The sequence below is a fragment of the Phalangium opilio genome, unplaced genomic scaffold, assembly GCF_054372755.1.
Source record: "Phalangium opilio isolate 3A_F unplaced genomic scaffold, DU_Popi_V2 ptg000650l_1, whole genome shotgun sequence".
NCBI lineage: Eukaryota > Metazoa > Arthropoda > Arachnida > Opiliones > Phalangiidae > Phalangium > Phalangium opilio.
The window spans coordinates 490,173-515,021 of NW_028324245.1; the positions used below are offsets into that span (position 1 = coordinate 490,173).

Here is a 24,849-nt window from a genome sequence, read left to right on the forward strand (position 1 = left end):
GTTTTTAGTGTTTGAGCGGCGTTTCAAAACGATAGAGTATTCCATTAATTCCCTAAGAGATGCAAATGTGACATGGGCGGGGGAGGTCACATTCTCGGGTTATTTCCATGGCGCCAAGGAGGTCTAACCTAAGATGGCGGCCTCCCGCCCGTTTCTTTGCAATTTTATAAATGGAATGCTCTAGGATTTTTCGATACTTTCCAAGCCGCTAAAATAGTATACTCGCGGCGAAATCTGTACTGCTCAAATCTGAAAAATATGAAAGTCACCAAACAAGTTTTCTGTTATTTGTTTTTCGGTAATGTTTACACCTACATTATTTTTGCAACGCGAGCGTAACTTATTTTAAAGCGAGTTGAAAGTTAATAAAGGGCGCTCTTCCAAAGAAGGGGAAAGGAATATAAACTTTCGATCTAAAGATATTAAATGAGTTAACGCTTCAGTTAATCGTTTAAAACCAAACAATGGCTTGGTTTATAATACTAACTTTTACTTTAATAAAAAAAAACTAAAACCTAAACTAAATGGAGGAGGGAGAGAGATGGGGATGGTGTTTTGGAGAATATAGAGCGACCCAAATATTTGGTGGTGGCTGGGTGATTTTTATTTATTTTTTTTTTATATATACTAGACCACTCTTATTACGGCATTCGAGTTAAGTTCGCATTTAGCTAGTGCTGCATTGGACAAAAGGGTCGTGAAAGGTCACGGTGTCGTGTAGAAAATTTCAAGGGTTCTCTGAGGTGTCGGAATGTTGATCAGAGCCGGTTCGGAGGTCACGTTACGGAGCCACTTGCCCCAACAAACGCAAATACCCAATTTGGATGCCCAATTTCATACAGTTAACAGAAATGCGAACGCAGCTCTTGTATTTTTTAAAAAACTAACTAAACGAGACTGTAATCTTTGCCTTATCTTTTCCCCCGTATAGGCAACGCTTTATAATATGAAAAGAAATTCATCGAAGCCCCCTTGACTCTTAGCGATTTTCCACACACAGACACACACGTGTTCCTGGTTCTAAAAGTTCTGTTGAAGTTTTTGGCCTATAAGAGTGTAGGGGGAGTTGGGTGGCTTCGTTTCTTCTTTCTAGGTTTCTATTCCCGCATGCACACTCTTCAAAACTCATCCGACAAGTTGCTCGCTTTATTATATGACTAAGTCAGATCCCGGAGAGAAATTTTCATTAAAAGGCCTATTCCAAAGTTAATGGTAATAATAACTAAGCGCTGCTGGCGTTTTCAAAATATAAAAATAAGAAAAACTTTAATCGTCAGTCTATGCCGTAATAGCGGTCGGGATTTGGTTGTTTTATTTCGCGCGTCACGTCCTCTCCTTTTTGGCAAACGTCTAAACGATGAGTATCTGAATTTTGATCAATGTTCGAAATGATTTGTTTAATATCGCCACACAATTTCGCGTCAGTCGAGTCAGGCGAGATGGTTAAAATAATTATTTAGAAATCAACGGTCCGTTCCACGAGAAATCGCGTCAGTTTTTTCGTATTCGCGAGTGAATTTAACCGAAACGACATTGGAAGGGGGTCGTCAAAGACGGTGGTGCTGCTTTCTCGCTTTTCTCGGTATAAAAATTAAGGAGAGAAGGGAAAGAAAAGGTGGGCCAAGGCTATAAACTGTAGAAGAAAAAAAAACACCGACTTATTAATATGGTTTTGGCGCCTAAAGGAGTCAAAGAGCCGTCGTCTTCGTCGTTGTCCGTAAGCGACGAGAAAGCGGCCGTCCCACACAATTCCAAACATTGGCCCGACCTTATAAGGAGAGCCTGTTTCAACAGTTGGACCCACGGCGGTGCGCCGATCGGAGAAAGTACAAGTGCCACCGGGAAAGGGGAAAAAGGAAATAGTAATTTCGCGGAAAAACAAAGCGAAAACGCGGCCGCGTCGACGTCGTCTAATCGTAGTCGTACCGTCGACGAAGAAGCCGAAGAATTTGTTCGCGTCTTGCGGGTTCCGTCCGTCAAGACTTACAACGAATTACGCCGGAAGTTGTCGCAGTCCTCGAGCGCTTCTGCTAAAGTCAGGGGCGAAGAGGCCACCAACCAGGGTGGCTGGATCGCCGCCTTCCTTCGGTACGTCGTCACCAGCGTTCAAACCCCCGCCACCCTCTTCCATCTTCCTCCCGACTTTTCTTAGTCATGATTTCGCTCCGCAGCTTTCCAAGATCCTCCTCTCACTTTTCTCATTATTATTGCGCAGGCATGGAGGGCTAACGGTCCTTTTGGATTCTTTGCCCAAATTGTGCGAAAGAGGATACGGTCGATTCTCCGACGCTTTGGTCCAGTTGGAATGCGTCCACTGCGTCCGAGCCGTCATGGATTCACGAATTGGATTAGACCATATTGTCGAAAATGGGGAATATACACTCAAATTAGCAGCTGGTAAGTTTCAACAAATTCCTTTATCACAATTTTGAGCTGATTAAGTTTGAGTTTAAAACCGTGCAATGGGATGATATTTTCGAAATAAATTGGACCCAATTGGAGCGGTGATGGTGACCCTAGCTTAGCTAGTACAAGACCTAACCAGAGTAACGACTCAAAACTGAACCCTCTCATGCAGATCACGTCACGATTATACCCCGATGTTTTTGTTTTATATATCATAATTACTTAACACGAGCTGTGATAAAATAATGCCACAAACACCTGTCCGTTTTCCCTTTGACAATGCTATCCAATCACGTGTCTTAAACGAGTTAACCCATCGAAATGTCCCGGGGCAGAAGTGATCATCTCGCGTGTTCAACCCAAATCTATTGAAGTTTCCCAATATACATTTTTAATCACGCTAGTTGCGAACCCCAAAAAAAAGTTTGAACCCATCGAGGAATGCGGATATCTTAAAAAAATATATATAAATCCAATACAAGCTCTCTCCAATACTCGAGAGGGTTACGTGTCATTTTGTTATTTTTCCACCATAATCCTAAAAAGCAAAATATTAACACCCAAAAAAATATACCACGATTTGACTTCTCGAGTTTCTCTTTGACTTGACCCAAAAATTGTCGTTAAATTTCTTATATTTGTAAATGATATTGACATAATACCGAACAGTTGGTTATACTTACTTACTTATCCCCTTAGCCAGGGCCTCTTTAACGACTATTACTTTTCCAACTGAGATTCCAATTTTATCTAATTAAGTAATAAAAATATCTCGCGCTCTATTATATAGGCTTTGGAAGAGTAGACATTAAATGTTGGGGGGACTAAAATATGACTGGAGGCTTTGAATAATATTGTAGAATCATTTTTTGGTTGAAATTGTTTGGTTGAAATATTCCTAGCCCACACACACTCATTAAATGTAAGTGTAATTTCTTTTTTTTTTTTCTTTGGATAATGTCCTCAGTCCTCACACCCCTCTTCCAAATTATTTTATTACGGTTGATAAAGTGACAATTAGATTGTTTTGAATAATTTAAACGGGAGTGGAAATCAAGGAGAGATAAAAGTGAAAGGGGGGCAATTGTTATTTCAGTATTCTAGACAGGACCAATGTCTTTTCTTGTCTACTAAAAATTACAATTTTCCCACCACCGATTAAAGGCGAGGTGTAACTTTTTAAGATTCTAAAATGTTTATGTTCATTGAGTCCCAAGTCTTAAAATATCCCAGACCAACCAGACTCGATGGATGAAATTTCCTCTTTGGTAAAAATCACACTCACCCAAAGTTCACGTAGAAAGCGGTTAATAGGCCAATCCCACAGTTTTTTTTTTCGTTGTTTTCTTTAATATGGGGTTCATCCATCATTTCGCGCAAGTGTTACGGAAGATTTTATTATAGTTAGTCACGTGATCTGATCATAGTGTCGTAAAGATTTGCACGCGGCGAAGAAGTAATGTAATTCTTTGACACTGCAAATTAAATTTGCAATGACATTGATATACTTGAGCCGTCTAATTGCTCGTGAGGTGCTTTTTGTAGCGATAAAACGCCCCGTTTTCCTTATATATATGGTTTGAACTATGGTGTTGTGGGAAAGGTCAAAAAGGTTAAACGCGGAGGTCAGAGAAGTAATATGAAAACTCCTAATGGGGAATTGTAGCTATTTTAAACCTGTAAGATGTGCATGGAACTATTTTTACTTACGCTATCCCTTTGAATACCCCCATAAAAACATTACAAAACATATTCAAAATAACTTACTTTCGTTCTTTCTTTCTTCAGGGGGTTTGAAAATAGGGGGGGGGGGAGACAGTCGGAGTAATTTGTTAGCCATAGCCTGTAATTTAAATTCTAGATTAAGCCCTTGGATTTTCATTTTCAAACGACATTCGTCACACGAATCTCGTGGTAGAGAATACAAAAGTTTCCGTTTTTTTCCCTTTCTCTCTCTATAAATTATTAAGTAATGGCAGATTTCAGCTTTAAATGGCATTATAACGTTTACGGCAATAATATAAAGTGCCGTATCTCTTTAAATATCATCGTACGAGTCATTAAGGATAGGCGAAAAAGCGAGGTCGGATAAGATATAAAAATCTTATTTGACCATCTACATTTCAAGTTTTTAATTTCTGTGTTTTTTTTTATAAGCTATGATTAAAAAAAAATGCAGACACCTTAATAATTATTTTGTTTCCTTTATTTTAGACTAGGGGTTTTAATTTATGTGTGTATATGACTATTATCTATAGCGACGGTTTAGTTTTGTTAAGTCGAAGTCGCTAACTACGTTTTTAAGAAAAACCGTTTGAAACTATACGTGGTATGTATGTTTGAACAAAAGTATATCCCGTTAATTATACGTTAGTGTTAATACGGTACATGAAAAAAAAATACTTTTATTAAGATTATGTTATAATCCCCCAAAAGGCCTTCGTTTGAACTTAATTTAACAAAAACAGTTATAAATTTTATTCCATTTAAAAAAATTGTAATTTAAGTGTCTCCTAATATAATTTTTGGGTGAATTTTTAAAATTTCCCATCAAGGGGAAGGAGAAACTTGACGGGTTAAAATTATGATTAGGCTTAAATGACGTACGGAGCATTTTTTTGATGAAATTTGAAATGAAGCCAGACAAAAATTTACTTCACTCTCCCTTTAAAGGCGCCATCATTCTGATGCCACAATTTATTATATTATAAATTTAATATTACTACCAGGAATTCACGCGGCTAAAAGGAATCGTTGTGTAAAATTCGTCGTCCCACAAAATAGGCTTAAATACGTTGAGGGAAAATGGCACGTACGCAAGAATTCCAGTTAGCTGTATATATTCCTCTTATTTTAAATTAATAATATACATTAAACCTCATAGGGATTTGATAAAAAAAAATCGGATTGACTAAAATTTCTTAATAAACAATTTGTCACTGTGATTTACCGACGAAGGGGTTAAAGAGGAAAAAAAACCGCTGTAATAAATCTTTGCACTTATTTGGTCATTTTTTTTAAAACCACTCTCTTTTTACGATTCTTTAACTGTTATATATATATAATATAATATAATATAATATAATATAATATAATATAATATAATATAATATTTTTGAAAAAAAATGTAATATAATAATAATAATAATACAAAAACAAAAAAGTCAAAATCCTCCAAATTATTATTTAAAAAAATAATAAAACCTTCCGATTATGAATGATTATTTGGGAATTGGGTTAAATACCGTTTTTAGCCTTTTATAGAGAATGCGTTGAGGTTTCTTAATAACGTTTCTTCTCCCCCCCCCTATTTCTAAACCTTAAACTCCCCCAAGAATTTAATATTATTAATTTCTAAGATACGGTTGAGTTTATGCGATAAGAAACTCGATCCTCCGTTTGACCTCTAAAAAATTGCAATGGTTAAAGGTATCCTTTTCTTTCCGGATAGGTGAACGTTTATCAATGACATTCCTTGTCATATTTTCGAAGGATTTTTCAATATATACCCTTAATTCTCGCGCGGCTTTTCGAGTGAAAGTTGCAATTGTTACGTAAACATTTACGCTGCTTGTACTATATTTTTCAAGATATATCCTTTTTGGGTATTTTATTTTGCTGCTTGGAACCCATTTTCTTGAAATGAAATGTCACTCTAAGGATTAAAGCTTCGTGAAGTTTTTTAAATATGGTTTATAATTTTTTTTTTCTTATTTTATTTTTGATTTATGGTTGTCGATAAAAATGGCAGCTAGGCACCCTATAGCTATTTATCCCTTTACAAAGAAAGAATCAAAGGGAAATTGAAGCTTCGGAATTAATAATATGTTACCTCTTATTGCATCCAATGGAATAAAGAGCATTAGTCTTATTGCATCCAATGGAATGATGAGCATTAGTTTTATTGCATCCAATGGAATGAAGAGCATTAGTTTTATTGCATCCAATGGAATGAAGAGCATTAGTTTTATTGCATCCAATGGAATGAAGAGCATTAGTTTTATTGCATCCAATGGAATGAAGAGCATTTGTCTTATTGCAACCAATGGAAAAAGAGCATTTGTCTTATTGCATCCAATGGAAACAGGGCATATGTTTTAGTGCATCCAATGGAATGAAGAGCGTAAGTCTTTTTGATGCCTTCCATTGGGAAAGCGCTTTAATCAGAATAGTTTTCACCTTATACGCACATACAGTATAGTTCAAAAGAAGATAGTTTATTTGAGTGGCGTTACGCCGAAGGAAAATCTTTCTTTAAACATAGTAATTTGTGACAATCGCATTCCAAGAAACAATTAAAACTTGGCATATAGCTTGAGTGAGTGTCTCTCTTCCTTCCACCCTTTAAATTAATTGTCAATTTTATTATTTTTCCTCGCGGCGCGGCGGGACCCTACAACTTTGAAACCTCATGCACGACAAGTACATTAAAATGATTTTTAAACAAACAATATATATTATGTTGGGAACGGTTAGGAGGGTTCTGTAATTTTAAATATCCCTTCTAGTTTGACGTATTCCAGAAAAACCTGGAGACGTTTTTATGGACTCGTAAAAAAACTAAAAGAAATATGTCAAGATTGTTTCTCGCTCGGGGCGACTTTTTATTCTTTATTGATAATTAAATAAAAAGAATAAAAAAACCTAACGAAACTTATATTGTACGCGATACATTTTATACCGTGTAAAAAGATTTACACGCGCTTTTAAAGGTCCTTCGCCATTTTAAGATTAAAATTAATTCGTCAACTCTGAATTTTTAACTCCATGGTCCCTCTAGTTCGTAATGGCTTTATGAAAAGAACTATTTTTTCGTTTTCATTTTTCATAGAAAATATTGCGATAATCTTGCCTCGCCCGAAGGGGCCAACATCGAGTTTTTTGTCGAAAATTAAATGAAATAACCCTTTTATCTCGATTAGATCTTTCAATTGAAATTGTTACGTACTTTTTCTAAAACAATTGTTTTCTTGGGTAAGCCCTAAGTTTCGTAAATGTGCATGGTTGTTTGGTATACGGGGTTAGGTTTATCCATTAGTAATAATAGGTCCTCGGTTTAGGCCTATTTATCTCAAAAACGAAAGTTATACCCTAAATTTCGCTTTGAAGAAATGCAAACGTTTTTTTCATTGGAATTGAGCGAGTTTATTGTCTTTCAGTTTGTCCTGTTAATATGAAGGGATCATCTATAAAACACTTACAAAGTTTAAAATTTACCTATTCTTCTAAAAAAAAAACTTTGTGGTCGCGCGTCATCGAGTTGTACTTATTTGAATTGTTTCTTAAAGATAAAATTCTGAACAAGCTAGGTCTATAGCCCCTTTTAATCACTACAATCTAAGTTCATTATTACCCACTTTTTTAGCTTCGAGGGAATCCTAATGAGTATAGTTATTTAATATTAAAAAGAAAGAAATGTCAAAAAAAATTTATAAATTTTTCGTTTTAAGGACTCACGATTTACACTCGACTGATTTCATCTCCAATTTTGTTTCATTAAAAGTGAAAAACCTCTCGAAATAACATTCCTTTATCTAGAGTCAATTTACGTCAAAATTGGTTAATTAAACCTTAATAACGAAAGTCTATAAATTGAAGTAAACAAATAATTTCACCGTTTTGAAAACACATTTCATTTCATTTCATTTCTCCATCTTTTGAAAATGTTCTATTAAATTTAATTAGCCCAAGGTCCTAAGCCTTTGCGCGTAAGTTCAAGGTTAAATGGTTAATGACTAATCCAATTTCGGGAACTAAATTAACCACGTGGGATTCAGAATTCAGAACTCTCTGGAATCAGATTTAAAAATATCCTTTTAACTTTGATAATTACAAAAACCAGACTCGTTTTGAGTCTATTCTATTACGAGTGACGTTTTAAAAACATCCATTATAATGGACACATTCTTTTGACACGGTTATTCGTTTCATTCAACACATATACTCGTATCAGATGCGAAATGATTACAAAACTAATTTTCTCTCTCTAGACCCAAAGAAGCTATGCGAATACAAATCCCACGCTTTTAACGTTAACTCTTCGTCATTGGAAAACTTAGAAATACGGCGGTTTTTGGTAGAAAAAAATTGTTTTAGCTTCTCTTTAATATCTTCTTTTATTTTTTGAAAGAAGTTAGTTGTGGGTCTAGCGTGTAAAATTAGTTCTTCCTCCTTTTCGGTAGTAGGCCCCTTCCTTCTCTTTACGGTTAATTTTGGACCGATGATATTACCTGCCAAAATATCTTTCCATATATACTTGCTCATTTCGTTTGGTTACGGACTCAGCTTCCTACGTTGGTGTAAAAATATTCAGGGAAAGAAACAGGGTTCGTTTCAACGTGGAAAGTCGTGGAATTATCGTGGAAATTTGGTTTGGAGCAAAAACGTCTCATGGAAATTTAGTTTAGACAAGAAGCGATATCTAGTTTATTAGGGAGAAGGTATAAGAGGCCTAAGTATTCGCGCGCCATAGTCCCAGTCCCTCTTTCAAAATACAAGGGGGGACGTAAAAGGAGGCCGGGTTATTTCGCCTCTCCTCAGTTGGAAAAAAACGTAATTTTCGTCATTCGCGTCGCGCTGACGTGAGTTTTCGAGAGCCAATGAGATGCTAGTTGTAATTTAGAGGCGGCGGGGATTAACTCCGGACAGGCTACGTTTGGACTGGAGATAAAGCTAGATTATAAATGTGGCGAATTTATACTTTCTCCCTAATAAAATAGATATCACTTCTTGGTTTAGAGTTATATTTGTAGAGGGTGCATGTGGTTGTCGTCTTGCAAGCTAGAACAATGCAACGAATCGTGTGTTATAGAAATACGTAAACGTGCCCATTCTCAAGTTTATCTGTCACTTCTTGGAAACAACGTACACGTACTGAAGGAATTTTAATCAACAAAACTTAATATCTCCAAAGTATAGTGTAGTGTGTTATAGTCATATTCCTACATAAAAACTCCTACGATTTATCAGTTTCTACGCGTTTCTTTAAAATTCGTTTTCTCTCTCGTTCTATCTGTTTTTCTTCGGTGCCTTTTAGATTTTTAATTAGAAATCCTTTGCCGCCTCTCCCCTGGGGTACGCGCTTAAATTATTCCCCGAGGTTGCCCAAAAAAAAAATCGAGTTTTCTGGTGTAAACGAGTCGATTTTTGTCACGAAACAAATATATTACTTCTCTTTCAACACTTTAATGCCGCGATACTTCTTAATTACGATACTATTTCTTGTTTTTTTAGATCTTTCCCTATTTAACATTTAATTTTATTTAATATTATTCCGCCTTCCCTCGGCGCGAGGTTTACCGAATCTATCCAATAATAAGCTATCCTAGCTGCCAAAATATAAGGACCGCTCGCAGCCATCTTCGGAATAAATCTGCTCCTGTTTTGAAAAGGCTTAACCGCGTGAATTCTAATCCCAACTTCCCAAGATAACTTTGCGGATATAGTTAGATAGCTTATTGGTTGGTAGCGGATAGTATCTTCACACGGTAACTTTGAATTTAAAGTAAGAAAAGTTCAGAGATACTATATCGTTCTTAAGATTTTGACAGTTTTAATTGCTATTTCTTTTTTGAAATTCAAAATTCAATGATCTACTACCCCTTTGAAGAAAAACCCGTAGGTTTTTTATCTTCTCCCCAATGTGCTAATGGATTATGAAACAATCTAAATGGGTGTGTCCCTAACTTCAAAACTCAAATCTTTTTTTTTTTTTAATAAATGATTTTTTAAAGTTCCCACGAAGAAAATATTTCTAAACGTAAAAGCTAGCATACTACCAGAAATAGATTAATTTTATTTTATCAAATGCCGCGGAGCCAGAATGCCTGAGAAATTTAACTCCTAAACCAAATATGAAGTATAAGGGGTGAATTACGAAATACCATAAGAAACAAACAATATTTCAATAACTTCTTCATAATTTACTTCTGACAAAAGGGTTATATAAATTTTTATGCCCCGTTGAAAGTTGGGAAGAAATTGTCGCGAGACAACTGAAAGCCCTTGTTGATATGTGGCGACATATTTCTTCTTTTTTTTTTAAATAATTTTCTTCAAAAGTTTTGTCAAGCGATCATCCCATCCGAAATATACATTATTTTTAGTTGACATCAGGTAGGCTAGACCCTAATTAGAGTTTCCTTTTTGCTGTACATCTATTATAATAATTTATCTATCCCTGTTACGGTCGCTTTAACTGACTAACGACTTATTTATTCATAAACACAAAAAGAGAAACCTCGCTTTTGTAAATTATAGGAAGACAAATTATCGTTAGGCCTAATAATATATACAAAAGTAACAAAATGAGTCTGTTAGCATCTACCGTACGCAACAACCCCCGCAACGCTAATTTTAATGGGGGGAGTAATTTTGGAAAGAACATCGGTTTTCGTGGGATTGTCTGAAACCAAATTTGCCAAAAAGGGTTGAGTAGGTAAAGTTAGGGATAATGAAACCCATTTTTTTCACGTGCAAAAGACGCTTTGCCCAGTGTTACTAGACTGTTGGTGAGCAAAAAGAGAAAACTCAACAGACCCAAAAAAAACTTCTCTAGCCTAAATTACTTGTCATGTGTATTGCTTTCATATTTATGATTGACGGATTTTTCCATGTGAATTTTCATGTGGTGTTTTTAGTTTATAGCCCGAGGGGCAGGCTTACCTACTCAACCCTAAGCTGTTTAAAACAAATTTAATCACGATTATACTAATTAAATCAAGCAGCGGCGCGGGCTTAACAAATTTTTAAACTTATATCGTTCATTTCTTTAAGTTCAAAGTGTTAAATACGTCCCGATTTACTCCAGTTTCTTTTCACAGCGTTGAACACGACAAACGTGACTGTTAAGAAGCAAGTGTTCGAGTTACTATCCGCTCTTTGCGTCTACAGTAAAGAGGGTTACAAACGAGCTCTTCAAGCCTTGGAACATTATAAAGTAAGACTGTTCTTTCTTCTTCTCCTACAAAGTCCGTCCTCATCTGGGATCTCGCTCGGGCTCATCGGCCCAATGGGTGACCAACCATTTCTTTATCGTTCAATGTGGGTTTTAAAAATAAACCCAGGCAGCATCTCGAATAAGATTTGTAGTGGGTGTACTGTTGCAGACGTGGCTCGTATCACCGCGTCCTCCTGTAGATAGACGTGTAGTAGTATAGTTCATTGAACGTCCAGATATTTTTTATCAATGGCCACCCTTTATAGGACCCTTTTTGCCATCGTGGACGGGTTCGAGTCTTTGGGCTGTTTATTTCTACAAGGGTGCTAGGAGATATCCTTTAGTTTAAATTTAAAAGTGATTTTTGAGATAACCATCTCTAGTTTTATGTCGAAGCAGAAATAGACGTGTTTTACAAATAGCCTGTACCATTTTGCGAGCATCTTTTTAACGACGCGCTATTAGTGTTGGCTCGCTCACGCGTTACAGGACAAAGAGTTTTTAGTAATCCTTAAAGCTGATGACAATTACTGAATGATTCGTCATACGAGTTAGTTTTAAAATGAAATTTAAATATTTATTTCATTAGGATACTCGAGAGCGAAAATATCGTTTCGATTTGGTGGTGGACGAAGTTCGTCAAGCCAAGAATGTCGAATACCAAACTGCCTTGGTGGCCTTCGTCAATTGCATCATCATCTCGGCTCCGTCACCGAAAGAACGATCCAGAATTAGGAACGAATTTATTGGTTAGTAGATATATACCATTCCAGTTAATTATCAAATCGTTTCTCGGAATCAGGGTGTGGACATTGCCTATAGAAAATTTACAAAATCTTCAATGATTTGTAAATACTCTCCAAGTAGGGGTTTCGCTAGATTCTTTCAGCCAATTATTAAAGCTTTACGGTGCGTGGTTATTTGAAATGACAAACACGGTGGAAAGGAAAGTCTTTCGACAAATAATTACTCTTGTCGTAATTAAATGAAAACGATTAGCTGATTTCTGGAAACTTAGCTTATGGCCAAAATCACTAAATAGGTGGTCTAAAAATTTGGCTAGATCTCTGTATAGCAGCGGCGATAAATTCGTTACGGGTGGTATTTTTTGCACCATAGGTTTGGTTTCGTTTGACTCGTACATGCGCCTGGGTGAATTTTGATTTCATTTTGAAAGAGTTGTTAACCGCAATCACGTAGATTTCTTCGTACGATTTTAATTTCAGCGAGCATTTCGAGAGAGAGCGAGAGAAAGGACAAATGGATTACCTCGTACCAGCTAGTATTTCTTATTTCGGTATTAGCCCACCCAGGTTGTCGTATATGGCATTTGCACCCCTACATGTTTTAAGGGGTTTTACTGGAAACGTGTCGGGGACTATGTACCATTCGACGCTCCCGTTCATGGTTAAGCGAAGGGGTGATACAACGTTTTGTCCTTTGTCGCGCTAAGAAACCGAACACTGTTCGCGGAATCCTTGGTAATTTAAGGAAACAGTGATAAATTATGTAACGATTAAAGGAATTGTACAGTTTAGTATCACCCATTTCTTTCGTTGGCCATATTGCGAATACCAACGAATGTCTATATCTCGATGGTAAAATTGTTGCAGTATCGATTTAATTAATTCGTAACGTCTTAGGCCTAACTTCGTTTGAAAGTTCAAGGTCGGACGAAGGTCTGTTTACCAATCAACTTTGTACTTTTGTCGTAGTACAACGTTTTATTCGGAATGAATATGGATCACCCTTCCTTTAAGAGTTTAAGCCTTCCATTACATTCATCAGCACCCCGCGGACAGATTAGATTGAAACGAGAATACTTCGTGACGTAATTAGGCCGGTAATTAAAGGGTACGAATCGGAGAAAGTATTTTTTGACGATTAATTGAATTTAATTCCTTGGGGTTCCGAGGATTTTCCAATTCGTTTCGGAAAGGGGGGGAAGCTCGGGGTGGGGGAGGGTAGCTACTGATTACTTCTGGGCGTACTTTGCCTCTCTTGGGTGTCCCTTTTTTTTCATCCCCTTCAACCTTAATTTGAAATTTTCTCCTCGATCGAGTATTCATTTTACGCGTATTTCGCTATTAATTTTAGAAAATGACGAAGTTTTCCGTTCTACCATAAGTTAATAATCTACCATTAAGTTTACACGTCGGAATGGGATCTGTACAGGATTAATCTGCCCCTCTCTGCTGCCTATAATGCGTCTCTATCCTAACCACGTGACACTATCGCCTTTTAGTATACTCTTTTTGGAACACGAGTTTGGCAACTGATTTCTATTAAGGAAGCGGGCAGAAGACGCTCCACCAAATGATATACACTTTAAGGAGATTATTCGTTTATGGTAGTTCAGAAAAAAAAAGGTTTGCAAAACGCGTTTGAAACTACGTTTAAATTGAATCTTGAGGACCCCTGGCTAAATCTTTAGGTTTTTTTTTTTAGGGAAAACTAAAAATATCACGTATTTTATTAGTATCTTTGGGATCGCGCTTGCTGCCATTTTTTTCCTCTTCGAAATATTGACGGAAAAATTATTGAACGATAGGTTCTCTTCCCCATTCACGTATCAACTATCAAGTATTTTGAGATGTTGATTGGCCTATTTGCCTTTTCCACCTCCCCGTATTAAAAACACCTTTAAGAATATTAATCGTAGATATATATCAGAGAAGAGATCAAGAGCTATTAAATTTAATTCATGAACTATTTTAGAAAGAATGTTTTGGGCCGTATACCCACCAAGATCTAAGGTGTATTGATCCCAAGCCGCTCATAGAGTATAACGAAACGTTTATTAACAATAAGAGTGCCTGTTTAATATAATAGGGTCAGACGCATGCAGATAATGGTTAAATTATTAAGGGGCTACTCACTAATTACGAAACGTACAAAATTGATTTGTTACGTAACCGTTTCATATGAACTGCAATAATTAGCAACATTTATTCAAAAGTTTCCCAGTCTTGCTATAGGTCGTCGTCATTCGTAACATTTTGGGTATCATTGTGACTCACAGAGGGATGAGAGGATGGAGGATTAAATATTTTAGCCCCTTTGGAGAAAACTACACAGTTTTCTACAAATTTTTAGAGAACAAAAACTGATTCTTCCAAGAATTATTACTCCATTATGGAATGAGTTGTTTACAATTTGTCTCCATACCTAGGTAGAACCAGATTCATTAAAAAATATACCTGGTCTATTAGCCAGCTCTGTCGCTGCTATCTTCCTAGTCTCGCCCCGTCCCTAAAATGTAGTGGGTGGGTTAAATTACTCTTACAAGTAGAAGGACAGATGCCAATCAGCTAAAATACTGGTTTTCCAACGACAAGAGAGAAAAAAAGAGTAAGATTCCACAATAAAACCTAATGTTCATTGATAATTCAATCTCTTACGAAAGAGCTCTAGCTAAGTTTCTTTAGAACTCCCCCTCCCCGTTTCTTTCAGAATACCGGTACATCGATTTATTGGCATGTGTCAATTTCCAGCGTATATTAAAGTTATGCTCCCCAGAGTTTCCGGTTTTTGATGACTTCTTTCGTATAGAAAAAGCTGGGATTGAAAAAAAATAAAGGCGTAGTTGAATTTCAGTTTTAGTCGTAAAAAAATGGAATATATTAAATTTCTCCATGGGTTTAAAAGGAACGGCGGTGAAATTATTCTGTATTCGATTAATTCTAAATCGCGAAGCTAAAATGGGCACCAAAACCGATATCGGTGAATTAAGAGCAAACAGTTTTAAAACACGTCCGTTTTTTGAGGCTAATACTATACTTATCGGGATAATTTAGGGCCGAATAATTCTCGGAAAGATTAGAAAATCAGTATTTATCGCGTACATGATCTAGGTGAACGGTAAAATAGCTTAGAAAAATAAAAATCGCCTTTCTAGGACCTTTGCTATAGATTTTTTCTCGTAATGATTAGGCGCAGCTAGTCGTTGCGCTCGCTTCATAATTTCTTTGTTTCATTCCTAAACACGTCGGCTTCCTTTTTGGCAAAGGGGTTGTAAGGTTGTTGCTTCTATTTGTTTTTAATCGAGGAACGAGAGAGGCACGGCAAGAGACAAAAATATGAAAGGTAACGATGTACGAGGTTTAGCCATAAAATTGACCTTAATCCCGGCTCGGGTTTAGCTTGATGAACCTACAATAATGTCACGTGTCGTACTATACCAGATATCAAGCAAAGCCTAACTCTTTGGAAATCGAAGCTATATACTTCTGATTGAAATTACTTTAATTTAATAAATTATTTTATCCGGCAGCTTTGAAATTTCTCGATTTGGTTGGCCAATTACGTCGAGAACTTCAAAACAACACTTCGGACACGGATCTGAGTGTTCAATTGGACGTTTTCGAGGAACAAAGGTACACGGACGAGGCCCAATTAACGGGCCCGGACGGTGTCGATTTGAACTCGCACTTGGACGTCTTTTACGCCATATTAAGACAGGTAAGATGATGTCTTAACTTCCGCTTTAGTTAAGAAAGAGTATTACCATATATATTGCACCCTGGAGTGGTCGAATAATTAACCGAATTAGGCCTAAAATTTAAAACACTCGGAGTATGCGACAAAGAGGTAAATAAGGAATGGTTTTGGGTGTAAGGTTGACTTAAATGAATACTCTGAATGGAATTTAACTCGAGGAAGAGGGAAATTGCGTGTCGTGCGATGTTTACGCGTTAGAATCAGTCATTTGCTTAAGCTTAAACAAAACACATCCCGTTAAGTGTTTCGATACCGTCTGCTTAGCTTTTTATAACGGCTTATATTTTCCATAAACGGATAAGCTTCGAGTCTTTTTCTTTTTCCCCTTCGCCTGTTTAAATTGTTATTGCAATTTTTTCGGACCTCATAGGGAGTCATCACGCTTTTCGCCTCGATTTCACTCGCTAGCTCTTTTCTCTTGTCTTTATTTACTAAAAATATATCGGATAGAAAAGCGTATAGCCTATCGGATGCTAGAATTTCCCCATCCCTCTTATTAGTGACGTCATCAACTCATGCATGTTCTGGATGGTATCTCGATTCTCGAATAGAAGAGTCGAGTGTTTTTCTAACTGAAAGCTTTCTCTCACTTTCTCTTTGGCAACGGGACTGAGTACTTGGTTCGGCCTTTTAAGTAAAATACGTCTTTTGGCCCTCTCTTAGGTCGCGACAACGCCGAGGGAGATACCGTTTTTAAGTATCCTTCAACATTTGTTACGGGTAGACGGTTCTAAACCATTGGCCGACGTCGTATGGGACACGGCCGAGACTCTGGTCCATCGAGCCACGCTTTTAGAATCCAAAGAAGACTCGAAAAAGTTGTTGCTACGATCGTCGACCGCCAAGTTACGTTCTCAGCAACCGTGTCAATGTTCTTGTCACAAATCGGGGGACGACCGTCAAAGAAGGAGGACGGTGGTGCGTCTTAATTCCGCGGACATTAGCCAATTGACCACCCCCGCGACGGCGGCCTCCATGACGTCGTGTAACCCCCTTAGCGCCGCAATTCGCGAACAGCAGCCCGATTTTAATCAAGCGCCTAGTCAAATGGTGGCTGCTCCACCGCCTCCTCCACCACCCCCGCCTCCCCCGCCGCCTCCCATGATGATGATGATGAACGTGTCCCCCATGAACTTACCCCCGCCTCCACCCCCTCCGCCGTTACCGCCGCATGGGAATGGACCCCCGGGACCACCGCCTCCTCCTTTACCCCCGCCAAATATTCTAAACATCCCTAACACTAACGCGAACGTCATGGGGTCATCTATGTCCGACGGTTTTACTTCCGGCTCGGAATCCTTTCCATCGTTGCCACGTAACTCGACGCGCGCCCAACCGGCAATACTTCTACCTCAGCAAGAAACACCGAGACCCAAGAACAAGATGAAGACGCTGAATTGGAACAAGATTCCCGTGCAGAGTGTCCTCGGCAAGAACAATATCTGGTCACTGGTAGCCAAGGCGCACGATGGAAGTCCCAATGATCTAGATTTTGACGCCATGGAAGGTCTGTTCTGTCAAGTCACCGGTGGCCCTCCAGGTAGCGCTCAAGCCTCTCCGAGATTACCCAGGAAGGAGAGCAAAACTGACAGCTTAGACCGGAAGAAGAAAGATTACGTCGAGATCAATTTACTCGACGGCAAAAGAAGTTTAAACGTCAATATCTTTTTGAAACAATTCAGAAGGTAAGAGCCGCTTACTTTGATTGAAATTTTAAAATCGTGACTTTAGAAAGTGTTACGGGTAATGAAATGCCAGCGAAATTATCGTAATTTCAGCTCGAACGACGAAATAATCGAAATTCTACGAAAAGGATTACACGACGAAATCGGGGCGGAAAAACTGCGGGGTCTTTTAAATATCCTACCGGAAGCTGACGAGGTAAAATCACGAATAAATTAAGTCATTTCCTTTTGGCATTCACTTCTTTAATTAATAACTTCCATTATACGCGTTATTATAATTACTGTCCCTGACTCCCAAATGGTGTCGCTTGTTTTTGTTTATTACTCTTACTAAAACGGTGTCGAACTGTCGCGAGATGTAAATTGTAATTGAGGCCAAACAAATCATTTTCAATGACAATTTGGAAGTAAAGTTAAGTTACTCCATGACTTATTTTCACCTAACGAATCTACATCAAAATATATGACAAGTATCAAAATGAACACTGACTTTATTTTTCAAAAGCTAGTATATAAATGATAAAAGAATATTTATTTAATTTTCTTTTTTAAATCCTGGCTGTACCATCCATAAATCTATTAAGATAAACGTAGCGCCTGTAAAAACAAACTTTCCATCTTTCATTGGTGTACGTACATACCAAGCGAGTTGCCTTGCCTGCCTTCTGTTATAATCTTTTCTTTTTAACTTCTTTGCGGTGGCGAAGGAAGACTGCCTAGAAGTTAAAGTTTTTTTTTCCCACGCGATTTGCGCCTCCTTATAGATCTGCCCACTGCTATCTGCCTCTAGTTTGAGCACAGCTCGTGCTACTACGGTATTAGGTCTAGAAGTATGACTCACGGGGAACATATATATATATATAAAAGGGAACTTTAAATTATCCTAGGCCTAGTGTTTATTAGATTTCTTTTCTTTTAAATAATAACTTACGGATCTAAAAGAAAAATAAATCCTACCATTAAATGATCCGAGCTATCAAATTGGTCCTTCAGACCAACCCAATCAACCTCGTGGGGGGATAATTCATTTTCTTAAAGGGATTATGAAATACGCGTTTTATTTCTTATTACTTTTATAGTAACCATTTTCAAGGACAGAAATTTCGTCGTCTAACCTTAATAGAGAGCTTTCAGATGGGATAGTAGTACGTCACATCCTCCCAAGTCTTACCGCTGTTCTAGTAGCCATATTGGGTGGTCTCAGCTTCATTCCCGCTTTAAACCCACCAATATGGCTGCGTAAATTATGTCACGAGACTCAGCTCCTCCTCCAACTGAAAGCTCTCTATACCCCTTAAAATTAACACGAGAATTCGTTCATTTGACCAAACTACGTAGCAAGGGGAAGGTTAATTTGATATTTTGAATTAGTTTCGTTATCCCTTTAACAAAAACGAGCAGTCGAGCACCCCTGTTTGAGAGAAAAAACAAAACCAGTTTTACTTATTCTCTTACACCCCAATCCTTATTAATGTAGCTAGTTAAATAATTGTCCAAATTGGAAATCTAATCAATGACTTTTATGGGAGATAAATTTCATTCAAATTATACCAGAAATTACGATAATGAAAAAGTGTAATTTTATTTATTCTTTTTTTTTTTTTAATTTAATTTTGGCGTAGGTGGAATTACTTCGAGGTTACGACGGTGATAGATACCGATTAGGAAATGCTGAAAAATTCTTATTACAACTGGTTCAATTATCTCAGTTAGTTTTTTCCTGGTTTATTGTTGTTACTTCGTAATCCCGGATTTAGAAAAGTTAATTATATTTTATATCTAACTTTAAATATCAAAGGTACAAACTTCGAATCGAAGCCATGTTGCTGAAAGAAGAATTTTCTTCGAATATGGCATTTTTGGAACCAGCTATCGAGTCTATTATGGCCGCTACAAACGGTACCCACCATATTAATTAAAACAAACTAAAATTAGGCCAAAATTAATTTAGGCATAATTTCGTATTTAGAAATTCGCTCTTGCGAATCATTACGAGAAATCATGTACTTGGTTTTAGTCGCTGGAAATTTTCTAAATTCCGTAAGTGTTAAATTTGATAGAATACACTCAACCTTTTTATGATATCTTCGGTGATAAAAAATAATCTAAAAGTTGTCGACCATGGTTCTTTTTTTGTGTGTGTTTTTTATTTAAATCTATGAAAATGTAGGGTGGTTACGCCGGAAACGCCGCTGGCTTCAAAATGATGTCCTTGCTCAAATTAACGGACATTCGTGCAAACAAGCCCGGAATTAATCTTATACATTATGTCGCTTGGGTGAGACATTCCACTCATTTTTAACTCCCACACTCCGTATTTTTTTTTTCTCTCTCTCTCTCTCACTATTGCTTACTTTTATTTTTGTAATGTAATAACATTTTCGCGTTAATTTTAACTTATTGCTTCTATATTTGGCGCGCGCGCTGTAAGTTTCATTTGAACAGTTTGAACTATATAAACTATATAATATATAATTATATAAGATGATTTTCAAATATAAATTTCCTTTTAGCAAGCGGAAATGAAATATTCGCAATTACTCAAATTTTGGGAAGAACTTCCTACTTTGGAAGAAGCCTCCAAGTAATTTGATTAATAAATATTGTATATAGCGTTTGAGAGGCTTGTCTTCCCATTGGAAACCAAGCCATTCAAAGACTACGTTTTGGTAATGTCTAAGATTGTTTTTCTCTGGTGTTTTTTTGAACAGGCTATCGATTGAGAATCTCAAATCTGACTTTACAAGCTTGAACCAAAGAGTGACTAAAATATCTAAACAGGTGAACGACGCCAGCGCCAAAGATATACAACTTCAAATGAGTGAATTTCTAAAGGTGAGTTGACATTATCTTATCGTAAGCAAACTTGAGATTGGTACAGAATGTTTCACCAACCACTTTATCTCTTACGGATTAGATAAGGTTAAAGAGATATTAGTGTTTTGGTCTATCGAGTATATGGAAAAGCTTTTAAGATAAGGTGAATTTTAATTATCTGGTTTTTAATAATACAAAAAGATGGCGGAAAGTCAATTGATCGACACGGAGAAAGAGTTGAATGCTCTGGAAAAAGAAAGGCGAGATTTGGCCGAGTTTCTGTGCGAAGACGCCTCTTCTTTCAAATTGGAAGAATGTTTTCGAGTTTTCCACGGTTTTTGCCAAAAATTCCGTCAGGCTCTCGAAGTAATAAACTATAGATAAACTCGTACGCCTACGCTCTTCACCTATAGTCGCTTTAAATAGGCTTATCCGGTGGGTTTTCTCTCTCTCCCTCTCTCCACGCGTTTAGGAAAACGATCGAAGACGCCAGCAAGAGATTAAAGCGGAGGAAAGGCGAAGACAGAGGGAAGATCCCAGGTTCTCGCCCCTCGTTAGAAAAAGATCCGGAGGTTAGCGAGGCCCTTTTAAGGCCTAAAACAATATCTTTCTCTCTCTCTCTCTCTCTCCCCATCCGCCCCTATGTTTTAAATAAATACTGATCCACCCGATAAATTTTTCTTGGCGTTTTAGAACGACCGGCTTCCGTTTCCGGTAGCGAAAGCGAGACTCATATTATCGACGCTTTATTGGGTGATATTCGAAGTGGGTTTCCTCAAAGGCTTCAAAGTCACGATGGTGGTAGCTTCCGCGTTCGTAAGGTCAAGAAAACGATGCTGGAAAGCGGGCCCGAACTGTCCCGAATGAACAGCTTAAATAGTAGCGTGCCCTCGGAGGACGAACCCTCTTTAAGCGGTAGCTTCAACTCTCCTCGGGTTGTCCGTCGAAGAATCGGTTCACTAACCACCAGCGTTGATGTTGATAACTTTGAATCTCCGGACGTGACGCCCAATGGCAGCTTGAGAAAAAGACGTAGTCGCGTCTCCTCCGAAGACCACGATGATAATTTGATCGATTACTTGAGACAAACGGCCGAAATTCAAGAGTATAATAGTGGAGGAAGGGATAGAAGATCCTGGAGTAGCAGCGCCGATGGAGGCTCCTTAGAAAGATCTTTGCTGAGAAGGTCCAGTAATAATCGACGTCGAAGAACGCCCGATCAATTGATGATCGGAAACGATGGCCTTTATGAACGAGAAAGATCCGCGTCACCTTGCGTTTACCAGGATGTTCCTAAAATGCCCAATCAAGAGAAAGGCGACGTTACTGCTCCGGAAACGTCCGATTCATCAGCCGCGGTCACTGGCAAGCCCAAACAATGGCGTCGTCAAATTGAAGATTGGTTGAACGAAAACGAACGTGACGAAGATCAGAACAGGCGTGTTTCCAGAGAAATGAGAAATTCGCGACGGTATTTGGGTCGAAACCGAGATGGATTTGATTCTTCCCCTATCAACGAGGTTAACGAATCTCTGACTAGGTCTAGGACCAATTCAACGACAGTTGACTCGCACCTCGCCCCAACTAACTCGGGACTCGATGAATCGGACGCTAATAACGCGTCCAACATGGAAGCGACTAAAACTGATTCGGATCTTTCGGTTTCCAAACAGAAAGGTAACATCGAGGCGAATCTTGTCGAACCAACCGCTTCTCAACATCCTGCCGCTAGTTCTCCGGCTGTCAAGGATAAATCTAGGTGGCGTAAGAGTACTTTAAATGTCGCCAACAGCACTGAATCGGTTGACGAGGACTCACGTCGACGATCCAGGAATCGTCGTAACGGAGTCAGTTCGTTGGATGCCAGGTCAAACGCTAGTGACGTATCCGCCCATTCTAATGGTGTTGGAAGCTCATCTCAGGATAGAAGTACCGATGACGCGGCTGCCACAAACCATCACTTGCAACGTTTGAAAGAAGAAGTGGAATCAAACGAAAAGAAGTCTAGAAACGTTCCCAGTCCTCTTATTGGTCAATCCAAAAATATCAACGCCCTAGACCAACGTAACAAAATGAGCGAAGAGAAGGTATCAAATTTGAGTGTTGCTATGGAGACAGACAGCGCTTCCCGATCACCCAAGAGGCGAAATTCCAGAGACTATTGCGAAGAAAGCGAACCAGCTACTCCGCCCGCTCCCGATAATGAGAGATCGGTCAGACGATCCCTTAGGTACAATAAGTACTTGAAGTCTAACGACGAGAACGCGGTTAGCCCCCAAAGTCCAAGCCCACAAACTAAAAACATTTCAGTTCCGCCTGAAAATGAGAATTCCAAGAGAGACGAAGGACCCTTCGATCGCTTCTCGATCATCCGTAAAACAACCCGATTACGAAACCGCAAGAATGTTTCAAATACTGAAGATTCCAGCGAAGAGGCTTCAGACCTCACCACGGAAAAGTCCACGGACGAATCCACCAAAGAGACGAGAAGCGACGGACGCCGTAAATCTATTAAAAGTTCGGACGCGGACACCTCTCCGGTCAAACAACCAGAAGTTGAAGCTAAGAAGAAGACCTCCCTAAGAGCGAAATTGGCAAAACGTTTACACTCTTTGACTGAGAACCTGAAATCGGCTACAACCAAAGGACCAGAGCAAAGCGCGCCCTCCAAGAACATGCCGGAGGTTAAAGATAAAATGTTAGTCGATCCGGACAGCGAAGATAACCTGGCTAACGAAACAATGCCGATAGACCCCATCCCCAACGACATTATCGATTCTTCTAATACTTTTGTCGCCCCCAAAGCCGAACTGGCTCCCAAAATTTTAGTCGAACCCAAAGTCATTAGAAGTAGTTTTAAAGGAACCGCTTCACCCTGTACTCAGAAACGCACTCGAGCCGAGAGGGACGAGGATTCAAAATCCGTCCGTTCTCTGATCGACTCGCCCTACGAACCAGAACCCATGGAAGAGGTTAGCTTCGATTCCAAGAGTACTAGTCGCAAAAGGCCATCGATTGACGAAACCCCACCAGTACGTTCGTCTCCGGTTCGCGCTTCAGTCGGTAGCGTTCGTGGTCGCCCCGCGACTATGATACCTAGTCCGGTAGCTTCGCGAAGACGTCCATTGGCTAGCGCTTTAACCAAAGAACTTCAGGCTGTCCAGAAGAAAATGAACGACGCCAAAGCGACCTTGCCATCGGATAACTTCGATGACGAATTGCAAGAAAACATCAGTAGAAACATTCGCGCTCGAAGATCATCTATTCCCGAAAGAATCGACTCTCGTTCGACGTCCCCTTCGGCTAAAAATCGTCAACAACAACAAGAAAGGGAGGCCTTGAGAAGAGCAACCAGTAGCGGGTCAGGGGCTTCCCGCAGTAGTTTGCGAAGCTCCAAAAGTAGCCTGTCGGCGGGGAGCAACGAAGGACCAAAACCGAAAACCAGGCTGAGTGATAAGAGCCTAAAGATGAAAGAAACTCCACCGGGTCGTAAATTAAACGGATTTGGAGGGGGAATTTCCAACAACTTAAACGCGACGCTGGAAAATATCCCGACCACCAAAAATAGGACTAACAATCTTTCGAAATCGTCCTCGGTCACGCCGACTGGTTCTCGTACCCCGCTGGTTTCCCCCATTTCTAGGACTATATCCCGTTTACCAACTAGGGAAAATAGCGTCTCGAAAAGCGCTAACGGAGTCGTAAATAATTCGGGTACGGCTTCGAATAGGCTTCGGAAAAATATCTCCTCTTCCACGACCATGGGAGCGGGAGGAGAAAGTAATAATAAATCACTACCCCTCCGTCCTTTGAATAACCCGCCCGCCATCAGACGTAGTGATAGTCTTGGCACCAAAATAACGCCCACGCATTCCAAACCTGGCGCCGGATTCGGATTCATGAGGGCTACTTCCGCTTCGGCCGCTAAACTTTCGCCCAATAAACCTTTGGACGAAATTCAGAAAATAAGGATTAGGGCATTGAATATCGGACACCCTACTCCTTCCAGAACACCTACCAGGACCACTAACATTAGCGCGCGTGTTGGCGGTTTTCATTGATACAATCAATGATTCAATGACTGAAACCCGCCTATACAAACTGCTTTTTATTAACGCTAAACGGGTTTTATTTTATTTTGTTTGTAATTTTTTTTTTTTTTTTTACAAAAAATATATTTCGCGAAAAAGGCCATAGTTTTAACCCCAATTTGTGCCAAAAACGAAAAGCGATTGTGCTGCTTTAATTCTAATCTCAATCAACATTTGTCAGGTGCCCCTAATTTAGTAGAAATAACTGGCTGCGCAAGATTCAATATTTTTTACTCAAAACGTATTTATTTCTGCCAGTTATATGAGTTATAGTGTCAGTTGACCTAACTTGTTAACAATAGAAAAATGCCGCCACTCTTTACATGTACTTAAATGGCTGGCAATTTAAAATGGACCAATTTGTTTTTTTTTTCTAATTGCATTTATAAAAGGGTCCAATATTTTAATTACT

At 38.6% G+C, this 24,849-nt stretch overlaps 1 protein-coding gene and 1 long non-coding RNA gene across 3 annotated transcripts; one reads left to right on the forward strand and one right to left on the reverse strand.

The window, feature by feature from the left end:
* Positions 1–1,307: 1,307 nt before the first annotated feature.
* form3 (FH2 domain-containing protein formin 3) lies at positions 1,308–24,508 on the forward strand. Its single transcript, XM_089862616.1, has 16 exons — positions 1,308–2,088; positions 2,216–2,397; positions 11,229–11,344; positions 11,934–12,093; positions 15,618–15,805; positions 16,508–17,529; positions 17,623–17,725; positions 19,152–19,237; positions 19,328–19,428; positions 19,499–19,569; positions 19,700–19,807; positions 20,043–20,113; positions 20,241–20,364; positions 20,548–20,712; positions 20,819–20,918; positions 21,040–24,508. The coding sequence occupies exons 1-16, from the start codon at positions 1,667–1,669 to the stop codon at positions 24,405–24,407; spliced, it is 6,387 nt and encodes a 2,128-aa protein (XP_089718742.1). The 5' UTR covers positions 1,308–1,666; the 3' UTR covers positions 24,408–24,508.
* LOC149588440 (uncharacterized) lies at positions 5,945–8,319 on the reverse strand. Of its 2 annotated transcripts, none has more exons than XR_016379978.1 (3): positions 8,022–8,319; positions 7,864–7,940; positions 5,945–6,748 (listed from the first exon to the last, which is right to left on the reverse strand). It is a non-coding gene; the product is annotated as an uncharacterized LOC149588440 (long non-coding RNA). The 2 variants fall into 2 exon arrangements; XR_016379979.1 differs by having other exon boundaries at positions 5,945–7,784.
* Positions 24,509–24,849: the final 341 nt, after the last annotated feature.

Excerpts from the sequence above, each read along its gene's own strand:
- form3 (XM_089862616.1), top strand. The coding sequence starts at position 1,667 with ATGGTTTTGGCGCCTAAAGGAGTCAAAGAGCCGTCGTCTTCGTCGTTG. Across the intron at positions 19,238-19,327 it reads CAACTGGTTCAATTATCTCA|GTACAAACTTCGAATCGAAG; the intron begins GTTAGTTTTTTC and ends TAAATATCAAAG. Across the intron at positions 19,808-20,042 it reads TTATACATTATGTCGCTTGG|CAAGCGGAAATGAAATATTC; the intron begins GTGAGACATTCC and ends ATTTCCTTTTAG.